General features: G+C 41.3%; 1 protein-coding gene across 1 annotated transcript in view; it reads left to right on the top strand.

Annotated features, from left to right (window-relative positions):
* pcnt (pericentrin) overlaps positions 1-23,781 on the top strand; it is a 39,662-nt gene extending 15,881 nt beyond the window's left edge. Inside the window, exons 28-61 of the mRNA XM_088433342.1 lie at positions 100-297; positions 375-446; positions 514-618; positions 771-923; positions 1,618-1,752; positions 3,472-3,632; positions 4,349-4,521; positions 4,592-4,776; positions 5,766-5,928; positions 7,094-7,336; positions 8,755-8,987; positions 9,104-9,211; positions 9,449-9,469; positions 10,754-10,990; positions 11,179-11,352; positions 11,576-11,728; positions 11,809-11,988; positions 12,176-13,096; positions 14,168-14,284; positions 14,874-15,033; positions 15,170-15,498; positions 15,793-15,895; positions 15,960-16,132; positions 16,209-16,472; positions 16,723-16,862; positions 16,980-17,109; positions 17,986-18,690; positions 19,733-19,873; positions 20,114-20,326; positions 21,662-21,885; positions 21,958-22,037; positions 22,122-22,245; positions 22,886-23,004; positions 23,394-23,781. Coding sequence (XP_088289468.1) covers positions 100-297; positions 375-446; positions 514-618; positions 771-923; positions 1,618-1,752; positions 3,472-3,632; positions 4,349-4,521; positions 4,592-4,776; positions 5,766-5,928; positions 7,094-7,336; positions 8,755-8,987; positions 9,104-9,211; positions 9,449-9,469; positions 10,754-10,990; positions 11,179-11,352; positions 11,576-11,728; positions 11,809-11,988; positions 12,176-13,096; positions 14,168-14,284; positions 14,874-15,033; positions 15,170-15,498; positions 15,793-15,895; positions 15,960-16,132; positions 16,209-16,472; positions 16,723-16,862; positions 16,980-17,109; positions 17,986-18,690; positions 19,733-19,873; positions 20,114-20,326; positions 21,662-21,885; positions 21,958-22,037; positions 22,122-22,245; positions 22,886-23,004; positions 23,394-23,437 — 6,681 coding nt within the window. The 3' untranslated portion in view covers positions 23,438-23,781. The remainder of the gene's footprint in view (positions 1-99; positions 298-374; positions 447-513; positions 619-770; positions 924-1,617; positions 1,753-3,471; positions 3,633-4,348; positions 4,522-4,591; positions 4,777-5,765; positions 5,929-7,093; positions 7,337-8,754; positions 8,988-9,103; positions 9,212-9,448; positions 9,470-10,753; positions 10,991-11,178; positions 11,353-11,575; positions 11,729-11,808; positions 11,989-12,175; positions 13,097-14,167; positions 14,285-14,873; positions 15,034-15,169; positions 15,499-15,792; positions 15,896-15,959; positions 16,133-16,208; positions 16,473-16,722; positions 16,863-16,979; positions 17,110-17,985; positions 18,691-19,732; positions 19,874-20,113; positions 20,327-21,661; positions 21,886-21,957; positions 22,038-22,121; positions 22,246-22,885; positions 23,005-23,393) is intronic.
* Positions 23,782-24,215: the final 434 nt, after the last annotated feature.

Raw genomic sequence — 24,215 nt, 5'->3', positions numbered from 1 at the left:
TTAATGGGGAAAAAAGCAAATAAATAACTCACCAAAAACACAAGCCCTGGGAGTTAATAAATGATAGTTTTTCTCGTCCTTCTTTCTTTGTAATACCAGGCTCTGCGTGATGAAATGTTACACCTGGAACAGAGGCACCATCAAGACCTGACGGACCAAAAGGTAGAGCATCAACACCTGCTGGCCCGTTACGCCGCAGAGCAGGAAACCGTCAGAGAGGAGCTGCGAAAGGAGCTCGCTCAGATACACCTTGAAAAGTTCAAGGCCTTGGCAGCTGAGCTCAACCAAGTTCACCAGGTGAACAAACAACAAGTCATGAATCACTTTTGTTAGATGGTAACATTTCATCCTTGAAATGACTTTTGTTTCTACAGACAGAACTGTCCACTTTAAAAGAGTCATTGGATGCTGATCACTGCAAAGCTCTGGGTTCCCTGAAGACACAGGTACTCCCATCCATCTTTTTCTGGATACCCTGCAGACCCTGCAGTAAAGAGTATTTTATCTGCTCAGGTTCTTGAACTGGAGCAGCAACACAGCACTGCTCTCCAAGAGCTCACGCAGGCGTACACAGCTGAGAAAGATCAACTCCAGCACCAGCACCAACTCCAGCTACAGGTGTGTGTCGTACGTTAGGGTCCCTAGTCACGTGTTGTTGCAGTCTCAAATCGGTGAAGACAGCGAGGCTTAAACAGTCGTCCATCCTTTACAATGGTGCATTTGTTCAGTTCTGTGAAACAAATACACAATACATTGTTGTGCCGTCATAGGAGCTTAAAGGAGCCTCGGCGAGGGAACTGGAGGCATGTCGTCGGGAGCTGGAAGAGTCATCGTCCAGGCAAAGGCAGCACTTCCTGGAGGAGGCGGAGCTCCTCAAAGTCCAATTCGGGGAGAGGTTGCAAGGCGAGATTCAGCACATGAAGGTGAAAGATATTTATTGGAACTCTTGTCGAATGCGAATTCATCTAGAACCGCAGCGATTAAACGAGTAATTGATTACCAAATTAATTGATAACTTTATTAATATTAAAGTAATTATTTAAAGCCATTAATTTTTAGATTTAAAGATTTAATTTAAGATTTAAATATATAATGTTTTTGTTTAAGAGTTAAAACTGTGACAGTGGTTGTTTCACATGCTGTACATTCTATCTGTGTCATTTTGACCCATCATTATGTAATCTCTGTGGATTATTTCATGCTGTTGTGGGTTTGTTTGCTACATTGCTCCTCTAATCTCCAGATGCACCAGTTCATTTCAAGGGTTAGATTTTATATTTTGTTAGTCTCCACCCCCCTCTCTGCTATTGGACTTCTTCCCAGTGGAGCTTTATTCAAACCCAGTTTCTGTTTAATCCCGCCATCACATACGCAGGGCACGCTTGCCTGTCGGCATGTGCTTTGCTACATGCGTGTGTTTTTGCAACGAGGCCATCTGAACAGTTGCTAGAGGAGATGGATGTAAGCTTTTCATCCGCTGATGCGCAAGCTTTTTAGGTCGAAGGCGCTTATATTTTTCGGACATTTCACTCCACGCCTGTGAGACGAACACAACAAAAAGATGCATAAGATTTTGCCTGCCACCCTCCCAATTCCTGCATCGCTATTTTTTTCAAGGCTAAGAAGGAGGCGGAGCTTGAGGACCTTCGTCGGGCACTGAAGTCAGAACAGGAAGAGAAAGAACGTAACTACACCGGCAAAATGAGCCAGCTCACTGCACAACTGCAGCAGCTAGATGCTGTGGTTGCACAGGTACTTTTCACACATAACTCGATTGGTGTAACGTCAATCATGTACTATGATGCATCTAATTGAGATGACAAATAAAGCTTCATGAAGCACTTTTTTTTTTCTTACTCCTTGTAGATGGCATTCTTGATTTAAAGATGCAGTGTAAATCTAATATATTTCCGGTAGCCTATATCACCATCTAGGTGGATAAGAAAGTGCTGCATGAAGCTTCATTTTTCCATCACTAGCATATATGACCTTTTTGACAAATTCTTTGATCGGCTATGGGAAAAATTGTTGTTTTATTTATTAATTTTAAATGTTACAAAGTAGAAGTACCATCTCACCTAAAAAAATGTTTCCAAGAGCATTTAAAAAAGTGTTATCCGAAAAGGCAACATCAAGAGTCATCCAGCCAATTTTGTGCATTTTCACAAATTTTTCAAGGCTGTCAGAATGGTCTGCGTAAACATGGGTGATACGATATGAAAGAATGGATTATTTCTATTATTAGAAAAAGAATGTATAATTCTAGCGTATTTCGACAAAATAAGAAGAAAATTAGCTTTTTGTGTCTGTGGGTGCAATGGTGCCATGTAAGTGGTAGTTTTACTTTGAATTGAAGAGGTTTGCTGTTTAATAGCCTTTTATGAACCTTGAAGAAAAGATAATGCTACATTCCTATATTTGACCATCTTGCTTTGATATGTGCATAAAAGTGAACATGCGCAATTTCAACTCAGAGCACTGAGATCTGTATGGATTACAGCTCCAATACATTTTTTGTAGAAACGGATCTTTTCACTTGTTATTCCAAACACAAATTAGTACATGTTTCTACAGACCAAGCAGACAGAAAAATGAAGGTTGGTATCTATTTTGAAACAATAATAGACCAAAAACACGGCAAACTTCTGTTTGTACAACTTGAAATATAAACTGTTTACTGGTGATTTGTTTCTAATATGCAGGTTTGCTGTTTAATATAAGGTAACTTGGTAATACAGTACTGAGAAATATTAGGAACAATTCTTTTTTTTTTTAATGTAACAATCATAACACTTACTGTACTTACTGCCTCCATTGATACGTTTGCTTTGTGCCGATATGCTATAGTTGTTTTTTCAATCATACATGAATGGCACACCACTTTAAGGTTTGTTTGTTTGTTTGTTTGTTTGTTTTTTGCCCCGCACAAAAATACTCAACAAAAAAACATTAAAAACCATTGTCATAGCAAAGAAATGAAAATATTACATGTAAATTTGGCTGTCTGGAGACGTACATATTTATTGAATCTTTATACCGAGTTCCGCTTTTGAATTGACTTTCTGACACAGTAATTAACATTTCTGAGAACAGATGGCAAGTGTGTGCATACGCTTTGTTGTTGTCATAGCACCTTGCAGTCTGGTTTGATAGTAAGATATTAACATGTGCACTCAACCCCCTCCTCTCTACTATGTGGCTAGCAAAGAGCACCTTAAGAGAGGGGCTGGGAGGGCTCTGTTGCCAGGGTGACACCATTGTTTAGCTGCTTCAGGTGGCTGCAGGAGACATTTTTAATGAGAAGCGGGAGGGAGAGGGAAAACGGAGGGAAGTTATGTTTTGAGTACTGGTGGCGTATCTGTATGTCCTGAAGTTGGGCAAACTTTTCAAACACGCGAGTTGTGGATTGAAAAAATGTAGGAATTGAAAAGTCTTTAATAGGATTCAAGTGTCTGCTGTCTTTGCGCACAGTTGCGAGCGGAGGTTGGCTGCCTGCAGGGCGAGTTGGAAGGAAAGCGCGCCGAGATGGAGACCCTGGACACTCTCCTCCAAAGACGGGAGCGTGAGAGTCAGGAAGGGGGCAACCTTCTTAAAATGCTCACCGATGACTTGCAGACTGCCAAAGAGGAAAGGTTGGTCCCCTTTTGTGTGTGTATGTGTGTGCTAATCTTTTTTTTTTTTTATTGACTCTTGTTTTTCAGAGCTTTTTTGTTGTTGTTGTTGAGCTAGTTAACAAAAGAAATGAGAATCTTGCCATCTCAAAAATTTGGTGGTTACTTTTACCATATCTTTTTCTGATCTCATTAGCAACGAAAGTCAACTTTCACTTTTCTTTGTGATATTATGTTCTGTGGTCCTACTAAGCTAAACACGCTCTTGAGAATATTTTTGGGAAAATATGAATGCAGTTGCAAAGCAGGTCTGGGAAATAAATGAAATAAGTTTGATCACTAGACCTGCTTACCAGAAGTACTTACTAATTGTAAAATTCAAAGGAATTGTCCACTTATTTAGCATTTTTGTCAGTAAGAAGGTAATATTTTTTTATTTTAGTACCAGACATTTTTAGACACTCCTTTAGCCTAACGCTTGAAAATTCAGTATCTTGAATAAGTAGGATTAAATGTCTGGTCTCTAACATAAAAAAATAAAAAAAAAAACATAAAAAGCAAAATCTTTGCTTTTTCTATTGGAATGGGGGGGGGGGGATATCAATTAAAATCAAAAATTTTATTTTTGTGAATAAAAAAAAAAAAAAAAAACTCAACTTTATATTATAAGGCCTCATTGCCCAGCCCCTTTGATACACATCATGGCTTCTCTCTTGTTTTTTTTTGTGTGTGTATAGACGTAACCTGCACCAAGCCAATGACAAACTGAAGAAGGTCCTGATCGAGATGCTTCGTAGCACCGTTGCAACCGAAGAGCTAATCGGCCAAAAAATTAACATCGGAAGCAACATGTCTGTGGAAGCTGGCAATCAGAGGAGCTCATTAGGGAATAAAGATGCACAAGAATCAGGTCAGCCACCCCCTCCTTCCCGCCGCCACTCACAGATGTTTTCATTCAGTTTACGTTCACATTTGAACAGGCATTTCAGTTGCAGATATGTCTCTACATGAAGACTTGGAACTGACACACCAGCTCTGCGAGAGTCTGCTGGTTTCAGACACGCACATTAATCCCGGAGGAGAGGAAGCCGCCATGAACGCCTGCAACCGACTCCGCCATACAGTCGATACGCTCGTGGAGCTGCTTAACCAGGCCAATACACAGGTACTGCACACTTTGTCTTATGAGCTCTTTAAATCCAAGATAGCAGATGCTGAATTGCTTGTATTTTCACTCTGATAGCACTTTGCCAAATGGTGAACAGTTCTTTTAAAAACACACGTCTTCAACCTGTCAAAAATGAGATACTCCCATTTAAAGTTTAGTGTGAAACTAAACTTTCAAAAATGAAATTACATCGTCTGTGTTTAAAACCACAAATCTTATTTTTTTGGCCTGCTAGATTCATGCAAACTCTAAATAGCATGTGCCCTGCTGTGCACTAGGCCTTTAAATTCATCCAACAAATTAAACACAAATGGTGTAGCAATTCATGTGGACAGACAATATAAGTCTTCCTGTCATTCTTTGTAAAAGATAAAAAATATGACTCGGGCTCAAAATAATTTGGTTACCTATTGCTGTTTTCTGCCTAAATATTATAATTGGCGCCTTGTGTAAAGTCATGTACTCGCTAAACTGAAAATCATGAGCCCGCAGTTCATGATTTTTGAACTAGAGTGCATTTGTCTTCAATTACCATGTTTCGTGAGACTTACTTTGCGATTTCATACTTAATATGCACGGAACATTGGTCATGGTTCAGGCCACTGTCAGAGGATGAGAAGAAAAAGTGGTAGTGGTCTTTGCAAGCGTTGTAGTCACATAACAAGCCATCAACGCACTACATAGGCCAACTTCACAATAAACAGACAGAAAATAATAACTGTTAATGTCATATTGTTTGATATCCCTTTCAAATCCCCCCAAAATATTGTGCCTTGTGACTTACCGTTGTGATGAGCTGAGTACTGCATATCTGTCTCGTGTTTTGGGAAAGTCTAAAACAGATGAATGGAATTTCCATTCACTACAATGTGAAAAGATGATTTCAACTTTAAATTGTATTTCAAAGAACTACTGGCCGCACACAAGAAAAACAACGCTCCCCAGTTGTCGAACACTACTAATTGTAATCCTTCTCCCAACTGCAGCTGGAGCAGACACATAACGTCCACTTGTGTCTGGAAGAGAGGTTCGCGCAAGGCCAACAGGATTCGGCCCAACTCCTCGAGCAGCACAATCTCTTGTTGATGCGGATTGACCAGGAAGTCAAGCTGAAGAGTGAGCTGGAGCTGGAACTCCACAAGGCTGAGGGTGAGCAAAGTATTCATTTTGTGACTCAACCACACAAATTCTTGGCAAAGGACATTAGGTTAATTTTTAGTGCTTGTCAGAGTCAGATTTCTTTAAGGGCCCTAACCCTGTGACCAATTCTTGTCACTCCTTCAATGGCATTAGTGACTTTAAATAAAAATAAAAAGATTTTTTTTTTTTTTAAATGGGGCGGCTCAGTGTAGTGAGTGGTGAGCATGCCCGCCTCACAGGTCAGAGTCCTGAGTTCAAACCCAGCTGGCTCCGGCCTTCCTGTGTGGAGTTTGCATGTTCTCCCCAAGCCTGTGTGGGTTCTCTCCGGGCACTGCATGGCATGACTAAATTTTGCTTAGGTGTGATTGGGTGTGTGAATAGTTGTTCGTCCCTATGTGCCCTGCAATTGGTAGGCAACCAGTTCAGGGTGTCCCCCGCCTACTGCCTGAAGACAGCTGGGATAAGCACCAGCAAGCCAGTGACCCTCGTGAGGATAAGTGGCTACAGAAAATGGATGGATGAGTCACAATGAAATCAAAACATTTGTTTTTGATTTAGAAATAAATAATGTTTTCTTGCTGAGTTATTTCCAACATGTTATATATGTTTTCTTCATGGTTAGATTGAAGTACTGTTTACTTTTTAAATAACAAGGTGTAAATTAAAGCATGAATCTGATTAATCAGAATCATCAAAAATGATCAATACTTAAAAGAATCATTATTTGGAGCCCTGACTTCAAATTGACAATTGACAAACATAAGTCAACTAACATTCACTTGCTAGTTTGGTCTGAATGTCAGAAAATAGGGTAACATTTTTTTTCCACAAAAGTTTATGCAAATTTAGGTCTGCTTACATGAAAGATTACAGTAGAGGGAAACATTTCACTGATGGGAGGCTGAGATTAGTAATGGGCAAATGAAGCATCATGTGTTTTTTTTTTTAAACTCAGAGCACCATCTAGCAGAGTAAAAAAAATATTACTGGTGCATCGTGAAGCTTAATTTTCCCCACACTGGCTGATCTACAAAGTATTAGGACACTGTCAAATTAAGCAAGGTGTCCAAATTTTTAAGCGATCGTCAAAATGATTAATCACTTGTCAATCGTTACAGATCTAACAGAGCCGTAGTAAACCACGCTGAGTCTTTCCATTTCAAATTACTTTCAGGGCTGCTGGAGGGTTACGTGGCCGACAAGGCGGCTCTGGAGGAGGCTTTACTGCATAAGGAGGCGCAGGAGGAGCGCTTAGTGGAGGAGCTGGAGGACCTTCGGAGGAAGATGCACCGAACAGAAGGCCTCGGCGCCGAGCTGGAAAACCTGCGAGCCAAACACCAGGAACTGAGCGAAGAACACGCGGCAGTCTTGCGCCAGAAGGAACACCTCTCCGCCGGCCTCGGCGACAGGGAAAAGGGTGAGTCAGGCGTCCGGCCTAGGCGATGTCCTCTTCAGCGAGCAGGTTTTGGCGTGCGCTTACATAACTGGCCTGCTCAGATGTGTCTTCTCTCCTCCAGGCCAATGGCTCAATTTAGATCCCGCCGCCGGTTTGTGGGTCAGAGTATGTGTGCAATGAGGAGGTGGGCAGACAGCGTGCTGTGGTTTTGGTTGCTTTCATAACGTTGGCTTTGACAGTGCAATCGCTTGTGGCTGAGGATCTTGTAGTGTTGTGTTTATGGTTTTCCTTAAAAAATATATATATATATTTTTTTTTTTTAATGTGTAGGGTTGCTGTGGGGTGGAAATTTTGCGGAAGGTTTCTGGTTTGAGATAAACTTCCATGAGAAGTTGAGCTGCACAATTTTGGAAACATTTCAATTTGGAAACTTTCCATCACAATTTCAAATTGAAGTGGACCAATTTGGAACCATCATCCATTCATCCATTTTCTGTAGCCGCTTATCCTCGGGGTCGCAGGCCTGCTGGTGCCTAGCCCAGCTTTCTGCCGGCAGTAGGCGAGCGACACCCTACGCTGGTTGCCACCCAATTGCAGGGCACACAGAGATGAACAACCTTTCACACATCCAATCTCAGCTAAGGACAATTTAGTATGTCCAATTCACTGCCATGCATGTTTTTGGAATCTGGGAGGAAGCCAGAGTGCCCGGAGAGAACCCATGTGGGCTTGGGGAGAACATGCAAACTCCACATAGGAAACCCAGAGTGAGGTGGATTTGAACTCTGGTCCCGGAACTGTGAGGCGAACGTGGTAACCTCTCTTCCACCAAGCCGCAAATGTGATTCTTTGTCTTGTTGGCTAGAACACTTCATATTCCTGTTAGCAAAAATAAGTAAATAAAGGTGGTGGCCTCAAAAGTAAGTAGGTGCAAACAAAACTCTTAAGAATAAGTACTGATTTGCATTATTTAAGTAAACATAAAAGCAGTGGATTTTAGTGGATTTTGACATTTTTCGAGACCTACAAGCCAATTCTTCAAACTCATATCTGAATTAGGGAGTTGATACCATCTACTGGTGATTGTGCATCAGTAAGATTCAACTTTAAAATGGGGGTTGCATCATCTGTTTTCCCCGCCCATCTTTGTTGAAGAACGTGATTGAGTTATACTGTCAATGGCAGTGATTGGATTAAGAAGAAATGCACAATGAGAATGAAAGTTTGGACATCTTGAGTGTATTTGTATTTGTGGGAGTGTCCCAAAGTAACCTTCAATTTTGTCAAATCCCATGGCAAGCTTCCTCTTTGGAATATTTCCAGACATTTTCAACCCCACTTTATGTACTTGTAACTGTATATGATTGGACAAGCTCTCAAGAAGCTCATCTTGCTTGAAAATGAAAACATCTACCTCCCACCCCCTTTCTCTCCCAAAGGTCTGCTGGCAGAGACAGAGCGCCTGACACAGGACCGATTGGACTTGCAGCGGCAGGCTGAAAAGGACCACAGCGCTCTGTCACAGCGCGTCCGAACTCTGGAGAGCGAGCTAGAGGAGCAGGAGACCAAAGGCCTGGAGAAGGAGTTGCACAACAAGAACCACGCCGAAGACCTCAACCAGCAGGTGCAAGCGCTGGAGAAACAACTCAAGAACGATCGGCAGTTCATAGAGGTGATTTTGCAGAAGCGACACTTGAAAATATACAACAAAACAAAAATATGGATGGATGCTGCAATACACAAGTTATTATGCTTGCACCAAGCTTTTATTCCGTGGGTTCTCGACAGGAACAAGCAGTTGAGCGTGAGCACGAGAGAGACGAGTTCCAGCAGGAGATCCAACGGCTGGAGAATCAGCTCAGACAAACGGCCGGTGTCGACGTGAAAGGGCACAGGGTGAGGCAGCCTTGTCTTAACATACGGCTTAATTTAACCCGGGGGGGGGGGGATACTACTGTTTTCAATGATTGAGAAAGATGAGGTGCATGATTGTGTGTTCTACTTAGTAATCCCGTTAAATGAGTTTAAGAGCTCCTAACCCAATGCCTACTGGTGTTTGCAAGTGATTGGAGTGATGAAACAAAGCTTGACTTTTGCCATGTGTTTATTCCTGTGCTGATTGGACTGCTCTAGTTTGAAGACTTGGTTCTGCAGGTACGGACTTCAACCAAAGCGTATTTCTTTGAATCTTATGCATGGCCTGCATTGTCGCATCATCATCATCATCATCATTCTTTTTTGCCGCCTTTTGTAGAGTTTTCATTGTAGTGGCCGCTTTCATCATTTTTTGCATTCTTTTCTTGCCTAATTGTGCCTTCACGTCCATGTCGCTACTGGCTTGACTTTCATCATTTTCTCCCGGATTCTGCTCCTCCAGAATGGCTTCTTTTTTTCTTCTTGTGATGTCATATACAATGGAATCTCCAAAGTCAAAAGTCAGGCTTTTGGTATAATATCTCAAAATCGGAGTCTTGGTTTTACCACTCACTTCACCGGTCAGTGTGCTTTATCAGGGTTAATTAGTGGAATTTCTTTGTTTATTAATGGGTTTGGGACCATCGTTTTATGTTGTGCAAAAATCAGGTCAATACACAGCGACAGCTTTAATGGACGACTGTTAAGATTACATTTATGGACAAGTGTTAAAAAAAAATTCATGGCAAGTACCAAACACCTAACTGAATAAAAGTGAGTAGCCATCATTACTTTAAGAAATTAAATGAGAATGTGTGCTCAAATATTTGGCCTGTACTGTATACATTTCCAAATTAATCTTATAATTGGTAACTAATATGTTTTAATATATTAATTTAATTTGGCAATAAATTTCAGATTTAAAAAAAAAATCCATCATGAATGATATTCTTTTTAGTCCCTTATTGCATACAACAATACAGAGATGTGTATTAAATTTGCAATTAATTATTAGCTGTTAACAAAGTCCACAAAAATCACTTAAGTTCAAGTCCTTCAAGTGCAGCCGACATGTTAATACTGTTTCCTGAAAAATGAAAATTTAAGTGATAAAGCTACAGATTTTTTGTCTTTTTATGGCTACATTCCAGGTTTAAATCATAGGAACAAAATTTGAGAGTAATATATAGTTTATTGGTTTAAAAAAAAAAGATTAATTTATTCCTTATTTAAAACAGTTGAGAATTTAAAAAAAATAGCATATTATATTGCAATACAGCGAGGAATTACAATTACTGGTGGAATGTTTTCCATAATATGTAGTTTTCTTTTAATAAAAGTGCAAGACGATTGTTTCAGTTTGAGCATAGAACAAATTCAATTTGCCAATTGGGAAAATAGGTTTCAATTAGAACAACTTCAACCTCGGAAAGAATTGAACTTCCTGACTTTGGAAGTTCCAATGTGGCTGACAAATCCCATTGCTACTTGCAGTCTCTGAAACCCTATTTCACATGTTTTAAGGTGGAGAGTCTGCAAGCAATCATCAAGGAGAAGCTGGAGGACCACGCCTCCTTAGCGGGGGCCAACCAGCAGGCGCAGCGAGAACTCGTCGAACGCAACGAGGAAATCGACAAGCTAGCTGCACGGATCCGTGAGCTGGAGCAAGCATTGCTCAGTAGCGCCGAATGTAACAGGGCCGTGGGAAAACTGGAACAAGAACTCCACCGTGCCAAGTTGAGAGAAGAGGAGCTCACGCAAGTAAGAGTCACTTCGATTTCAACCCATTCACTGCCAACCCACTTAGAATGCTTCTTTGACGTCTATAGCCGTCAATGGCAGTGAATGAGTTCATATTGAAGCAAAGTCTGCTGCTTGCTTACACGAAAATTTGGCTGTACTGTAAACTCAGCCTAAGTTGACAATCTTCCTTTCCTCCTCCTTGTCAGGATAAGCAGGCCCTGGAACAGCAGCACTTGTCCAACAAGCTCCAGATATCGGCGCTGCAGTCCAAACTTGACGAGACGAGACACTGTTACCATGACAATGCGCGGGAGCCCACACAGGAGCTCAGGGATGCTCTGGACGCTGCACAGCAAAGCCTACAGCGCAAGGAACAAGAGGTACGCTGCATTTTGTCTTGGGTATAATGGTCGGGGTAAATTTCCTTCATTTGGGGGGAGCGGGTCGTTTGACCCCTTAAAGTAAGACCCTAATTTGATGTATTTCCACAATTATTTTCTGTCATTAGGTTAACAGCAGACGTCATTGCCTTCCGATGGCCTGTACACTTATATTAATGTTCTAGCAAGTATAATTGTTGGCAAATTCATGCGTTTTTAATAGGCGGAGGTTCTGCTGGGTCAACTGGGCGATGTGCAGCGGGATTTAAGCATTAAGGAAGCAGAGCTGAAACATCTCACACTTCAGCTAGAGAGACTTAGCAGTGAAAATGCAACACACGTTAATGAGCTCCAGGAGCAGATTGATGCCCTCAAGGTAGGTTTATCTAATACTTTTTTTTTTCCTACTTGTTTATTACTGACAGCTTGTTTATTCATATTTTTATTTATTATCAGGACCAAGTGTCTACTTTCACCATTCTGGCAGAGGAAAAAGAGGTACAAAGAACAGTGGTAAACCTGAACGAGGTGACGCTTCCCGCTGCGCTGCTGCAGGAGAAGAATGAGGAGATTGACCACCTCAACAACGAGATTCAAAGGCTGGAACAAGAGCTGGAAACTGCCAACAACAATAAGGTCCTTAATTTACAGGCTTTTTGGGGGGGGGGGGGGGGGGGGGGTGGCGTATTTGTTTTCCCCTCAGCATTAACTTGCATCAATTTCTACAAAAATAATTATTTAAAGAAAAACAAAAAACGTTTATACTGTATGGCAAAGAAGCCTTGGCTGATGTTGATTAGTGCTTGATGTAATTTCTCTACAGAATCTGGAGGCTGAGCTCCACGAACGGAGCTCGCAAGTGGAACATCTACAGTCGGAAATTGCCAGGTTGCGACAGGACAAGCAGGAAGAAGAGGAGCGCCTCCACGAGGTCATCAGCACTCTGCAGGCGGAGCTCTCCACACTCAGGCCCAACGTGTGCGAGGTGAGCGATTCCCAGGACGGCGACAGCATTAATCCCTCGCCGGCTCCCAGCCCCGAGCCCGGCGGCAGCCCCAGCAACCTGAAGCACGAACTGGGCTTGAATCACCCGGCCTCCTACCGGCCTCTCCGCTCGCGCCTCAAGGCCCTTCAGAGCCAGCTGGAGACGGCGATGGCGGAGAAGGAGGGTTTGGAGCGTTTGCTGTTGACCCAGGAAGAGGAATACAGAGGACAAGGTGAAGAGTTTAGGCGACGGCTCACAGCAGAGCGAGAGAAAGCGGACGAGCTCCGAGGCCTGCTCGCTCTCAAGGAGGCCGAGTTGGTGAGCATCGAGGAGGAGAGGAGCGCTTTCAGACTACGGGCGCAGCAGGTGGATGCCCTGCAAAACGAGAGAGACCACCTGACCTCTCTGGGTGCTCAACTTCAACAAAAGGAGCAAGACTTATTGAGAGAAGTGGAGGATTTAAGAAACAAAGAAGAGGAAATGAAGACTAACAACATGACTCTAGAAGCACAAGTTCAGAGGCTACAAGCCGAAGTGGCGGACAGAGACGAGGCCGTCGCCAAGGTGGACGCGCTCGAGACAGTCAAGGCAAAGCTGTCGGACGAACTGGAGGCACTCAGGGGAATAGAGCGGAAGCTCCGGGAGGAAATTGAAAGGCTCAGACAGGAAGCTGCCACACTGAAGGCCCACCTTGATCAGCTTACTGCTCAGCTCCTGGAACTCCAGACTAATCAAAAAGATGCTCAAAAGGAAGTGCTGGTGAGTGTATATTTCTGACAAACGATTTTAACAGTCAATGAAAAGAAGTTTTTCAGCTTTTAAAGATGAGCTTTCGGTGCCGTGCATATGGCATGCACATCATCATGAACCCATGTCACATAAAACTGTTTACTAGTGATGGGAAAATGACATTTCATGAAGCACTTGTGATATTTTGTATTACATGTCTTTAACTCAAGAGTGCCGCCCGGAGGAGTAAAAAAAAACAAAAAAACAATGCTCAGATAAAGCTTTATTTGTGTGTTGTTTACTGTTGTATCCCTAGTTTCCAGGTGAAGATGACCTCTAGGAAATAATAATAGATAGCTCCATATAGATTTTTCAAGGCCGATACCAGTCAAGGAGGCCAGAAGCAGATATTCATTTTCAATAAAAGTGTTCTCAGGGTCATCAGCTTGCTTTAAAACAGGGGGCCTCAGCACATTGACTGTGATCGACTGGTTGATCACGAATGTTGTGTTTCGTCAATGGCATGACCAAAAAAACAGACACAAACAACTGGGATTCACATTTTCAATCAAGTTAGTTTTCTCCGTTTTTAACTGTTTTGGGGATCAGCTGTTAAAGAAAACCCTACATATGTTGGACATGCTTTCTCCATTTTTGGTCTGTAGACAAGTCTTGTTTTGGGGGTTGAGGCCCAGGTATATAATTATCCCTTGCTGCCGCGAGGGAAAAAAAAAAAAAAGAAGCTGTGCTAAGAGAGGGAACACATCTGGTTGTAATCAGGGCGGAAGTCAAGGCAGCGTCGCGGAGGAAGTGACATTGAAATGAGGAAGTTGGTCGAAGATTCGAGGATAGCTTGTTTTTAAAGCTCTTCCCTTTTCTTACTGGGATTTTGTTATTGTTAGCCAAGAAAGCTAATTTGAATAATGTGGGGCTGCTTCCTAATCCAGTTCAATTCATGTTGCACTAAATACATGAATTTGTGTCATTCATTAAATGTATGCGGTGCGTTTTGAATGAATCAAACTAGAGAACGACCCCAAGAAGGGAAGAAGTTAATATTGTCCACAGACTTAAAAGCTAACGAGACTGTTCCTCTATTAGATCCACGCCGAGCTGAAGGGGACGGAGCTCGCCAGACTGAGGGAAGAATTGACCACTGTGAAGCAAGACTTAAGCGGCAGCACTCAAAGAGCTGAAAAACTACTTGAGGAAGGACAGGTACAGTAATAACCAGAAATAGAAAATACCCTTTAACCATTTGACATTATGAACGGCTAGTGTGGGAATATGTGCTCGTGCGGCACGCATTTGCAGTCTCTCCGCTGTTTTATAAATATGATTTGAACATTGCCTTAAACCGAGGACCTCATGTACTGCATAAATGTTCTCTATTAACCCTTTCAGTGCCAAGCGTTATTGGCAAAGGAAACCTCTAGAGGGCCGGTATATTTATAGCATTTTCACTCACCTTGCAAGGCCAACAGAATATTGTGTGCTATGTAAATACCGGTGCTGCCATATAAAATATTGACTTCCATTCTTCAGTTAGAACTGATGTAGGTAACAGCTGTGGTAAGTGTGGAAACACTCCCATCCAATGTTCACAGTTATCACTACAGTGCTCAATTGGCTTGTATTAGGTAAGCATTAGTCAAGGGTGTCAGCTGCTCTCCATAAAAAAAACGTATTTGACCAGAATTGTATCATTTATTATTGTTGCGACTATTTTAAAAGACAAGGATTCTCGTCCTGGCACTGAATGAGTTAATACATGACTAAATTATTCTTTTTCATATTTTGTCGTTAGAGCAAAGCTCGCGCAATAGCAGACTTGGAGAATGACAACCGCCTATTGACAGTGGAGCTGGAACGCTTACGGGAGGATCGGACTGAGCAGGACGAGACGCTGGCCTACCAGCAAAGACAGCTGGACACGCTTGCTTACCACAAGGGAGGTTTGCGCAGGGGTGAGTCTTAGAATCTTGACGCTTAAAAACAAAATATTTACTATTTTTTACAGTAAGGTATTGCATTACTTTTCTAAAACCAGTATACTATGCGAACCAAATTTTTTGTTTGAAAACAAAATGTCCATCCTTTCAGATGTTTCTCAGAGCACCTTAGAAGATGTGGTGAAACTCTATCGTGACAACACCTCTCTGGACTCCCCGGAGGTGTTGCGGCACCTCGAGTGCTCCGAAGAGTTCCTCCAAGAACAGTTTCACGGGTCGATGCTGGGTTCTCGTCTGTCTGAGTTAAGCGTGCTAGACCTGGACCACTGGCCTCGGGTCAACAAGTCTCCAGGGATGGCAACGGAGCCGGTTATTTCCAGGACCATCACCCCGGATCCGACTACACAGAGCAGCCACTCCCCTCGATCGCTCTCTGTCTCTGATAACGTCTCCATTGTGGACTCTGTCAGCGCAGATAAAGTAATTTGACATTTCTGTTATTTGGAAATTTTGCTTAACTAAATACTGTAGATAACTATTGGGAGCTATTTAGTTGTTTTGAGTTTTGAGCATTATTTAAGACATGCTAATAGCCAACACATTCAAAAAGACATTTAAACAAAGTTATGTTGGAGAGTTTTTTTTTTCTTTTTCAAATTAACCGATTTATTCTCTAATGATAAATCTTTGATGGTCTACAGAAACAAAATCATATTTATCTGCGTTAATGAATGCCAATGCTTAACTGTTTCATCATTGTTGTGTTTCTTTGAGGTGTGCGATTTAGAAGAACCTGACCTAACGGCACCCCCGTCGCCGCTCGGCTCCACCTCTTCAGTATCGGCACCGGAATGGGCCAGTGATGGCTACGGCAGCAGTGAGTATCCTTGAGCTCCCCGCATGCAACATTTTGCTGACTTTTCTCTTGTGTTCCGCTGCAGACGTGAGTTCGGAGCTGGGCGCCAGGCTGCGTGTGGAGCTGGACCAAACCGAGAGGCTGGACGCTCAGTTTGTGGAGTATCTCCGCTGCAGGGGGATGAACCCCACAGATAACACCGACAGCGCTGCGGGTAGCATGAGCTACAGTCATGACCTCTTGTCTCCAGACCTTCAGGTAAACCCTGCATCCAGACTGACAGTATCAAATATTTTCATTTTTATTTATTTATTTTTTTTTTAATTCAACATAGGCCTTGTTGAGGAAAGTGTACCAAGAAAGCTGCAGAATACTGACATTATCTCAGCGCCGGGCCCCGTCTTCGTTCCATCCGTCATACGCGGCTGACTTAAACGCTCAGCTCCAGGGGGAAGAGCGGTCCACTTTTCTAGGCCAGGGGGACAAACCTTCCGTCAATCCCCCACCAATGGGCTGGCAACAGGAAAAAAGGGCCCTGCAGGAGACTGTGATTGCGCTACGTGAGCTACTTTGCCGAATGGCGCAAAGACAGACACATGTGAGTCTTTGTATCAACTTATCTGCTGCAGATGTAAATTATGTCCACAATATTGTCTTCCTTTCAGTAAATCAACATTCTGTAATTATTTTTTTTTTGCATGATACGTCACACATTCAAACTGACAACAAGGAGGCTAAAATCACCATTCAAACTATTTCCCCCATTTTCTCAATCAGTCTTTCTTGGTCACATGACATGGAAGTCGTTTAACTAGTGTTTTATCATCATCATTGTCCCCCCTTTCCAGCCTGACTCCAGAGGTGATGCTGACAGGGAGAAGCTACTGACAGAATCCCAAACAAGAGCAGAACTGGAGGAAAGCCAGAAGCAGCTCAAATGTGCACTTGAGACACAGCAGGAGCAAAAGAACAAAATCCAGAGACTCAGGTACAAAGGAAATATTTTCCCATGAAAATAGATTTGTATAGTTCCCCAAATGTGAAAAATTCTTCATTGCGGTTCATTGTTCCTCATTTGAATATATCTGCTAAATTGGTCCTGCAGGATAACTATAGAAGAGTGCGAGGAGACCTTGACAAAGGAACGGGCGCTGGTGCAGGAGCTTAAGCAACAGCTGGAACAAGAACGAGCTCTCGCCGTGCGGCAAGAAAAAGAGGTGGAGCAAAGATTGGAGGTACGGATTAAAAGGAGTTTCCAACAAAATACCAGGAAAGCACTTAAACAGACTCTTATATTCTTTGACAATATGGCTGCAACTCACAATTATTTTATTAAGCTGCTGTTGTTTTTTTCCCCTGTAAATGTTTTATTTTATTCGACACAGTGATCATCAGTCCGCTTTCATTAAGGACTAAAGAAATCTGAGAATATTTGCACTCAATAGGCTGAAATTCTGAGCATTTGGACAAATGTAATTATTGATAAATTTAGTAAAAATCTAATTATAATAATTTAATGGATAGCTATTTTTGATACCCGATTAATCCCTTGGAAACATAATATTAGTCCAAATCCTCAAAATTTTAGCCTGTCAACTATAATATATTCGTTTTCTATAGTCCTCTATGAAAACAAACGGACTATCTTTGTCTTGAAACAAGTTAAGTCATTAACAAATATTTGCTTTTACTTTGGAAAGCAATTATCCATTTTACAACCAATTTTATGACATGGTACCGACCTTACCTGTAAACAAATCATAAGAAAATTATGTAAAATAATGTCTTATTTTAATTAGGGATGGGGGAACAAAGCCTTGGTTTATTTTCTGTGGTAACAACAATCATCAGCAAAAAGTCAACACTCTCCAATTTGCATGTGCACAATCATGAACCAATATTACATGAACGACTTTATTTAGTTCAAGTCTTCAACACATCAACACAATTATATTTTTGATTCCATAATATTAATTTCTATTTATTATTCATATGTGTTTAATATCCACCAATCAAAGCAGTGCAATGTCCTTGTATACCAGCTAAACAATGTCAATAAACCGATTCTATTCTAGTATTCACTGAATTACTAACCTAAATTTCTCTGCCAGAATGTGCAAGCATCTTCTGAGCAGCAGAGGTCCGAGATGCTGGCCCTCCAGGGACTCATGGAGCAGGAGACGGTGGCGTGCAGCAACCTGAGACGCGAGCTCCAGATCGAACAGTCCCGCAGCGCTCTGCTGGAGAAGCGACTAGATGACTCGCACAAGAAGCTCGAAGACGAGCGCCAGTACTTGGCCCGCCAACGCGAGGAGAACGCCCGCCTCGAACACCTCTTGACCCAATCGGAATCCCGCCTGGCCGAAATCCGCTCCAAACTGGCCGACTCCCACCGGGCGCTGGACGAAACGCTGGAGCGTTGCTCCAAGCAGGTGGAAGACATCCGCCGAAGACACGAAGCCGACGCCGCCCGAGACGCAAAATTCATCTCCGACGTGCGCTCGCAGCTGGAGGCGGAGCGGAGGCGAGGGGAAGAGCTAGCGGCCTTGGCGGAAAAACTCAGAGCGGAGGTCTTGGAGAGCGGGAGGAAACTAGAGGATTGCAAGACCCGCGAGGTGATCTTAAAAGAGCAGAGAAGGGAAGTCGACTGTGCTTTGGAGGCGCAGGGGGCGGAGCTCGCTCAACTTAAGGAGAAGATGCAACTGCTGAAGGACAAGGAGCGGGAACGGGAGGAGCAGTGGGAGAAGGAGCGCCAAAACAGCTGGCAGGAACAAATGGAGAGGGAGAGACGACAGGAGAGGACCAATAACAAACTGGTGAGGTCACGATTGAGGCTTCCGATTATTATGATGTCGTCATTCGCTTTTGTCGCTTGATTATTTCATATGGGCAAAAAGAGAGGACTGAACAATATGGTCTTCAAATAAATCAGAAGAAACACAGCATGAAGTCACTAAAAATAATCATGAAAAGGGCTACCTTGGCAACTTAAAAAAAAAAAGTAGCATGAAAAAGTAGGGCCCAACTGATTAATTGTCCTGTCAAATAAATCTACCAATTATGGCACTTCAAACATCAGCAAGGAATAATCTGCAAAATTGCCGATATTTGCAAATATGCTTCCTTTTTGCCTTTATGTACTCTAACCATTTACAAAAGATGTTTACGCGTAACACCAATGATTATTTATCACACATAAATACATATTTACATATATGTATAAACGAAAACCTTGTATCTTTCTGTATATATCATGAAATTTATTGATGAGGTCATTTTTCAGACCTGCCGTTCACAACAAAACTAATCATTTTTACAACATACTGTATGCATCATAAACTAAGCATAACTATATTGAATGACATATGATGAGAGTTAATGTCCTTATAACTTCAATAATTGTGCCACTCAATGCATTATGTGAACTGAGTCCACACCCACCCCTTCTGTTGACTGCCTATTTGCGGGAAGTACTAAATAGCGATTAGTGAAAATCGGCATGTAATTGACATCTATTGAAATCCATTGGAAACAAATGGAAAAACAAATTTCTCAGAATAATCATCTCATTTCTCATTTCTCAGAGCAGACTACATTCCACAATCGAGCAAATAATAAAGTAGGCAATAAAACAAACAAAATAAAACGAATAGAGCAATAATGCCAGTAACCACTAATAAATGAATAGACTTACATTCTGAGTATATTATAGAGTTGTTGGAGTGGAAGAAACTGTATACATATGATGATCATAGTGCAAACTACTATGTATTCATCATAAATGGAGAACCCCACTCCTTTTCTCCAACAGTAACAAAACGATTAGATAGACACTTAACCCCTCTTTTTTTTGCTTAGCGCGACTTGGAGTTGCTGAGGCAGCAGGACAGGCAACGCGCAGAGGAGCTCCAACGGACTTTGGCCGAGCTCCGAAGAGAGGAGCGGGACATGGCTGCTCAGAAAATGTCAGGGCAGATGGACATTGCCAACAGCCAGCAGGTACAAGAACACAATGCCAGCTTGAAATTTGACCAATCCCTTCATCAATTTTCCAAAGGGTGAGCTGGAGTCCATCCAAGCAAATTTTGGACAAGCCTAGATCGTTGGTTGTTGAGTCACATGGCTTGTCAAAAAGGATTGATGGATAAAATGCACTTCTAATCTACAAATGTTGAGTTATGCTGTTACTGTATTTACTAATAAGATGATGATTTTTTTTCTCTCCCGTATGCGCCATAGATGGTGCCCATGGCCTCGTCAGGCCAGATGGAGAAATTGCTGAGCGAGAACAGCATGTTGACGCTTAGTGTGACGTCGCTGAACCAAGAGAGGGCGGCCCTCAAACATAAAGTCACGCGCCTGGAGCGCCAGCTGTGCCGCGCCGAGAACGAGCTGGCTAAAGTCGCCACGGAAAGTGAAAACATCCCGCTCAACGAAATGGCTCCCAACAAGGTTCGTCGGCTGGCTTTTTTTCCATTTTTTTCCATTTTATTTTTGTTTTTCTCATTTTTGTTTCATTCTTGCAATTGTATAGGAACAAAATAGGGATTATTTGTTTTTTGTCTTTTTTTAAAGAACAATATGCTATTCTTGGAAGCAAAGTTAGACCTTTTGGCTTTATCCTTGGCCCGTAGTCTATGGAAACTCATGAAAACTACACTTTGATTTTGTTGTTTTTTGGTTTGTGTCATCCCACCATTTGGCCAAAAAAAGTCAATATTTCATATGATAGCGCCCATATTTACATGGACATAGCAAACAATATTCAAACAATATTCCGTTGGCCTCGACAGGTGTTTGAAAATGCTAAATATACTATCCCTCTAATAGTTTTCATTTTCCAATAACGCTTACTACTGAAAGAGTTAAAATAATAGATTATTTGAGGTAATGAAAAACTAAAATTTTGGAGTACATTTAGGTAATGAAGTACTAAAATTATGTTTTCTTTAAGTAATGAAATAAAAAATTAATTGATTACTTCAAGTAATGGAGCACTAAATTAATTGATTACTTCATGTAATTAATCACTAGAGTAGTCAAGTGTATTAAGTATTAGGGTAATCAATTACTCTCATACTTTTTTACTTATTGATTACTTCAAGTAATCAAGCACTAAAGTAATCCATTCCTTCATGTAATTAATCACGAAAGCATACTTTTTTACGTATTGATTACTTCAAGTAATCAAGTACTAAATAATCCATTCCTTCATGCAATTAATCACTAAAGTAATCGATGTAATAAGTATTAATATAATCAATTACTCTAATACTAAATTACTTAATACCAAAGTAATCTGCTATTTTTTGTCTAAAGTAATCGATGAAGAATTTGTTTAATAATATTAATTATATAATATATATAATATAATATATATATATATATATATATATATATATATATATATATATATATATATATAATATAATGATTACTTTAGGTACTTCATTCTACTAGTACCAGATATTTTTTATACCCTCCTTTAGCTAAACACTTTAGCTAATAAATAAAAGGATTTTGTAATTGTACGTAGGTGCTACAAGATGGCAGGAAAGCATTCAAGCATCTAGTGTAGTCATTAAACCATGTTACATAGATGATTATTCACTGTCCATGTGTTTTTAATTATGTTTTATGACCTGCATATTGTGCCCTCAAACTAAAATTTGAAAGGAAAATCCTTTCATAAAATGGGATGGATAATATAGTTACGTATGATTAAAGAAACCAAAAAAATTACAAGTCCTGAGGCTCTTTTTTTTTTTTTTCTTTTTTTTTTTACAGGTGCAGCGTTTATACGAGCGCTACCTGCGGGCCGAGAGCTTCCGGAAAGCTCTGGTCTTTCAGAAACGTTACCTGTTGTTGCTCCTCGGAGGATTCAAGGAGTGCGAGCAGGCCACCCTGTGCGTGATCGCCACCATGGGGGTACGGCCGTCCCTGCCGCCCTCGCCTTGGAGGCCCCTCAGAAGGTTTCGCTCGGTGGTGCGAGCGGTCATCGCCGTCTCCAGGTGTGGCTCAGATGACTGGGACTTAAAAAAAAAAAAATGGAACCGCATGATAATGCTTGTTTCTCTCGCCAGAATTAAGTTCCTAACCAGGAAGTGGCAGAAAGCCATCAGACGACTACCTGTGTGTGTGACCGTTAATGGACACGCTCCAGGTCAGCTATTTAGATGCAAAGGTGTGTGTGTGTGTGTGCATGAAATGTCTGTCAGCGGGTTTTCACTCCTCATGTCCATCCTAGGGTTGAAAGCCGAGGTTTTAAGAGAGCAGCAGCAGCCTCGATTGACTTCGGAGTCTCCCCCAAGCAGAGAAGCAGCATCTGCTCTTGTTCCACACGTCAAATCACCACTCAGGTTGCACAACAGGTGTGCTCACCTCACATGCAGACTGACAAATGGCTGCAGATTACCGTATTTTCCGCACTATAAGGCGCACCGGATTATAAAGCGCACCGGATTATAAGGCGCACCCTCAATTAATGACATATTTTCAAACTTTTTCAATCACAATATAGTAATACTCAAAGTAATAACAGTAATAACTCAAATAATAACTCTAAACTCTCAATAGCATAATAACTCAATGTCAGTATGAGCAACCTTGTTCAACTGTAAATACACAAAAGAAACAGATAAAGCTTACTTTATCACTTCATTCCCCATTCTCAATATTGATCCACATATAAGGCGCGCCTGATTATAAGGTGCACCAAAAAAATTAAGGCTTTTAGGTGCGCCTTATAGTGTGGAAAATACGGTACTTTGGGTTGGGAGAAAAGTCTTGATACTCCGGACTACGACTCAGCGTTGACTCTTTATTAGCATAGCACGTAGTCATGACTAAAGGCGGTACAATGCAACCAGGAGCCGAGGTTACCCATCATGCATTGCGTGACAGACTCCGGGTAGCATTGCATCTCAAAATACACCTCAATGACATTTTTATATCTATTTCTTTTTATGATTTGTAATTCTGCTACTAAGTTGACAACTCCTGTTTTTCTAGGTCCGGTTCCAGCTCAAATCTGGCCTCGGCAGCAACATCCCAAGATCCAGAAAAATCCCTGAGTGAATACATCCATCACCTGGAGAAGGTCCATCAGCGATTTGTCGGTTCCAAGCCAGGTGAGCGTGATTTAAAGATGTCCAGCACTGATGGTTTTAAATGCCTCGAAGCTCCACAGCAACCATGTTTGCGTCACCGTTTTATACACTGTGGTGCAGTGGCGGCAAGGGAGAAAGACTCCCCTTAAATAACAGAAGATATCACAAGTTTTCTGATCATATCCCATTAAAATAAATATATATATATATATATATATATATATATATATATATATATATATATATATATATATATATATATATATATATATATATATTGCATAGACTCGAGAGTAAAATGGGCCCTGAAGTCCCCAAAGCGCAGAACTAGCTCAAATTTTTAGGTCAAGGTACCAAATGTAGTTTGTTTGTTTGTTTATTTTTTAATGTATGTATTTTTGTCCTTTCAGGTCCTTCTGTTCTCCAGCGTGACCCCAGGAAAGGTGACCATTGATGTCATCAGTGCAACTGTCTATGCCTTTAGTCAATGTGATACTCAAAAGTTTGTTTTATACATGTACATGGGGTATAATTTTGTGCAAAAATAATTTTTGAAGCTTTTGTACATTTTTTTTCCCTATGCATCTCAAAGTTACGAACGACAATTTTTTCCTGCTTATTTTAAGCGTTTGTATTTTTATACAGGTGTCGTACATCAGCAAATGTACTGCGCACGTTTGTTGAGTGTGCGTTTTGAAAAGTCGTTGAGCCGTGCAGCTGGTTGTACTTCATTCCGGCCATTTTTTTGTATTAATGTTTTTACTGTTCTAATAATAAATATTTTTTGATGTCTTTTAAGCTTTGAGTTGGCTGGTCTTTGTTTTTAGGTGATATCAAAACATCACATTTGTATTCCATCCAACCTTCTTTCCTTAGTTTCCTTTCCTTGTCCTTCCACCCTATTGTTTTCGCTTTTATCCGCCTAACTTCATTTATCAGACTTTTTTTTTCCCTTTTTTAATAGCCGTATGTCAAACGGATTGTAGAATCCTTTCTAGAAAAACACTATTATAGAGGAGTTTCCAAACTATGGGTTGGGGGCCGTTTGCGGCACATTTTTGCGGCCCACACATATGCTAAAAATACATTTTGATGTGGTCTGCAATGTTATTTAAAAAAGGAATAAACAGGTTTGATGGTAGACAGTGTTACAAGCATACAAATAAAAAATCTAATTCATCTCGTCACTTAAAAAAAAAAAAAGCCTTGACACAGGGAGTTTTTATTTTATT

This window comes from Hippichthys cyanospilos, chromosome 14 (genome assembly GCF_059441005.1).
Source record: "Hippichthys cyanospilos isolate Australia breed blue-spotted pipefish chromosome 14, RoL_Hcya_1.0, whole genome shotgun sequence".
Classification (NCBI taxonomy): Eukaryota; Metazoa; Chordata; class Actinopteri; order Syngnathiformes; family Syngnathidae; genus Hippichthys; species Hippichthys cyanospilos.
The sequence above is the reverse complement of the archived record's forward strand: the minus strand, read 5'-3'. Positions and strand labels throughout refer to the sequence as shown.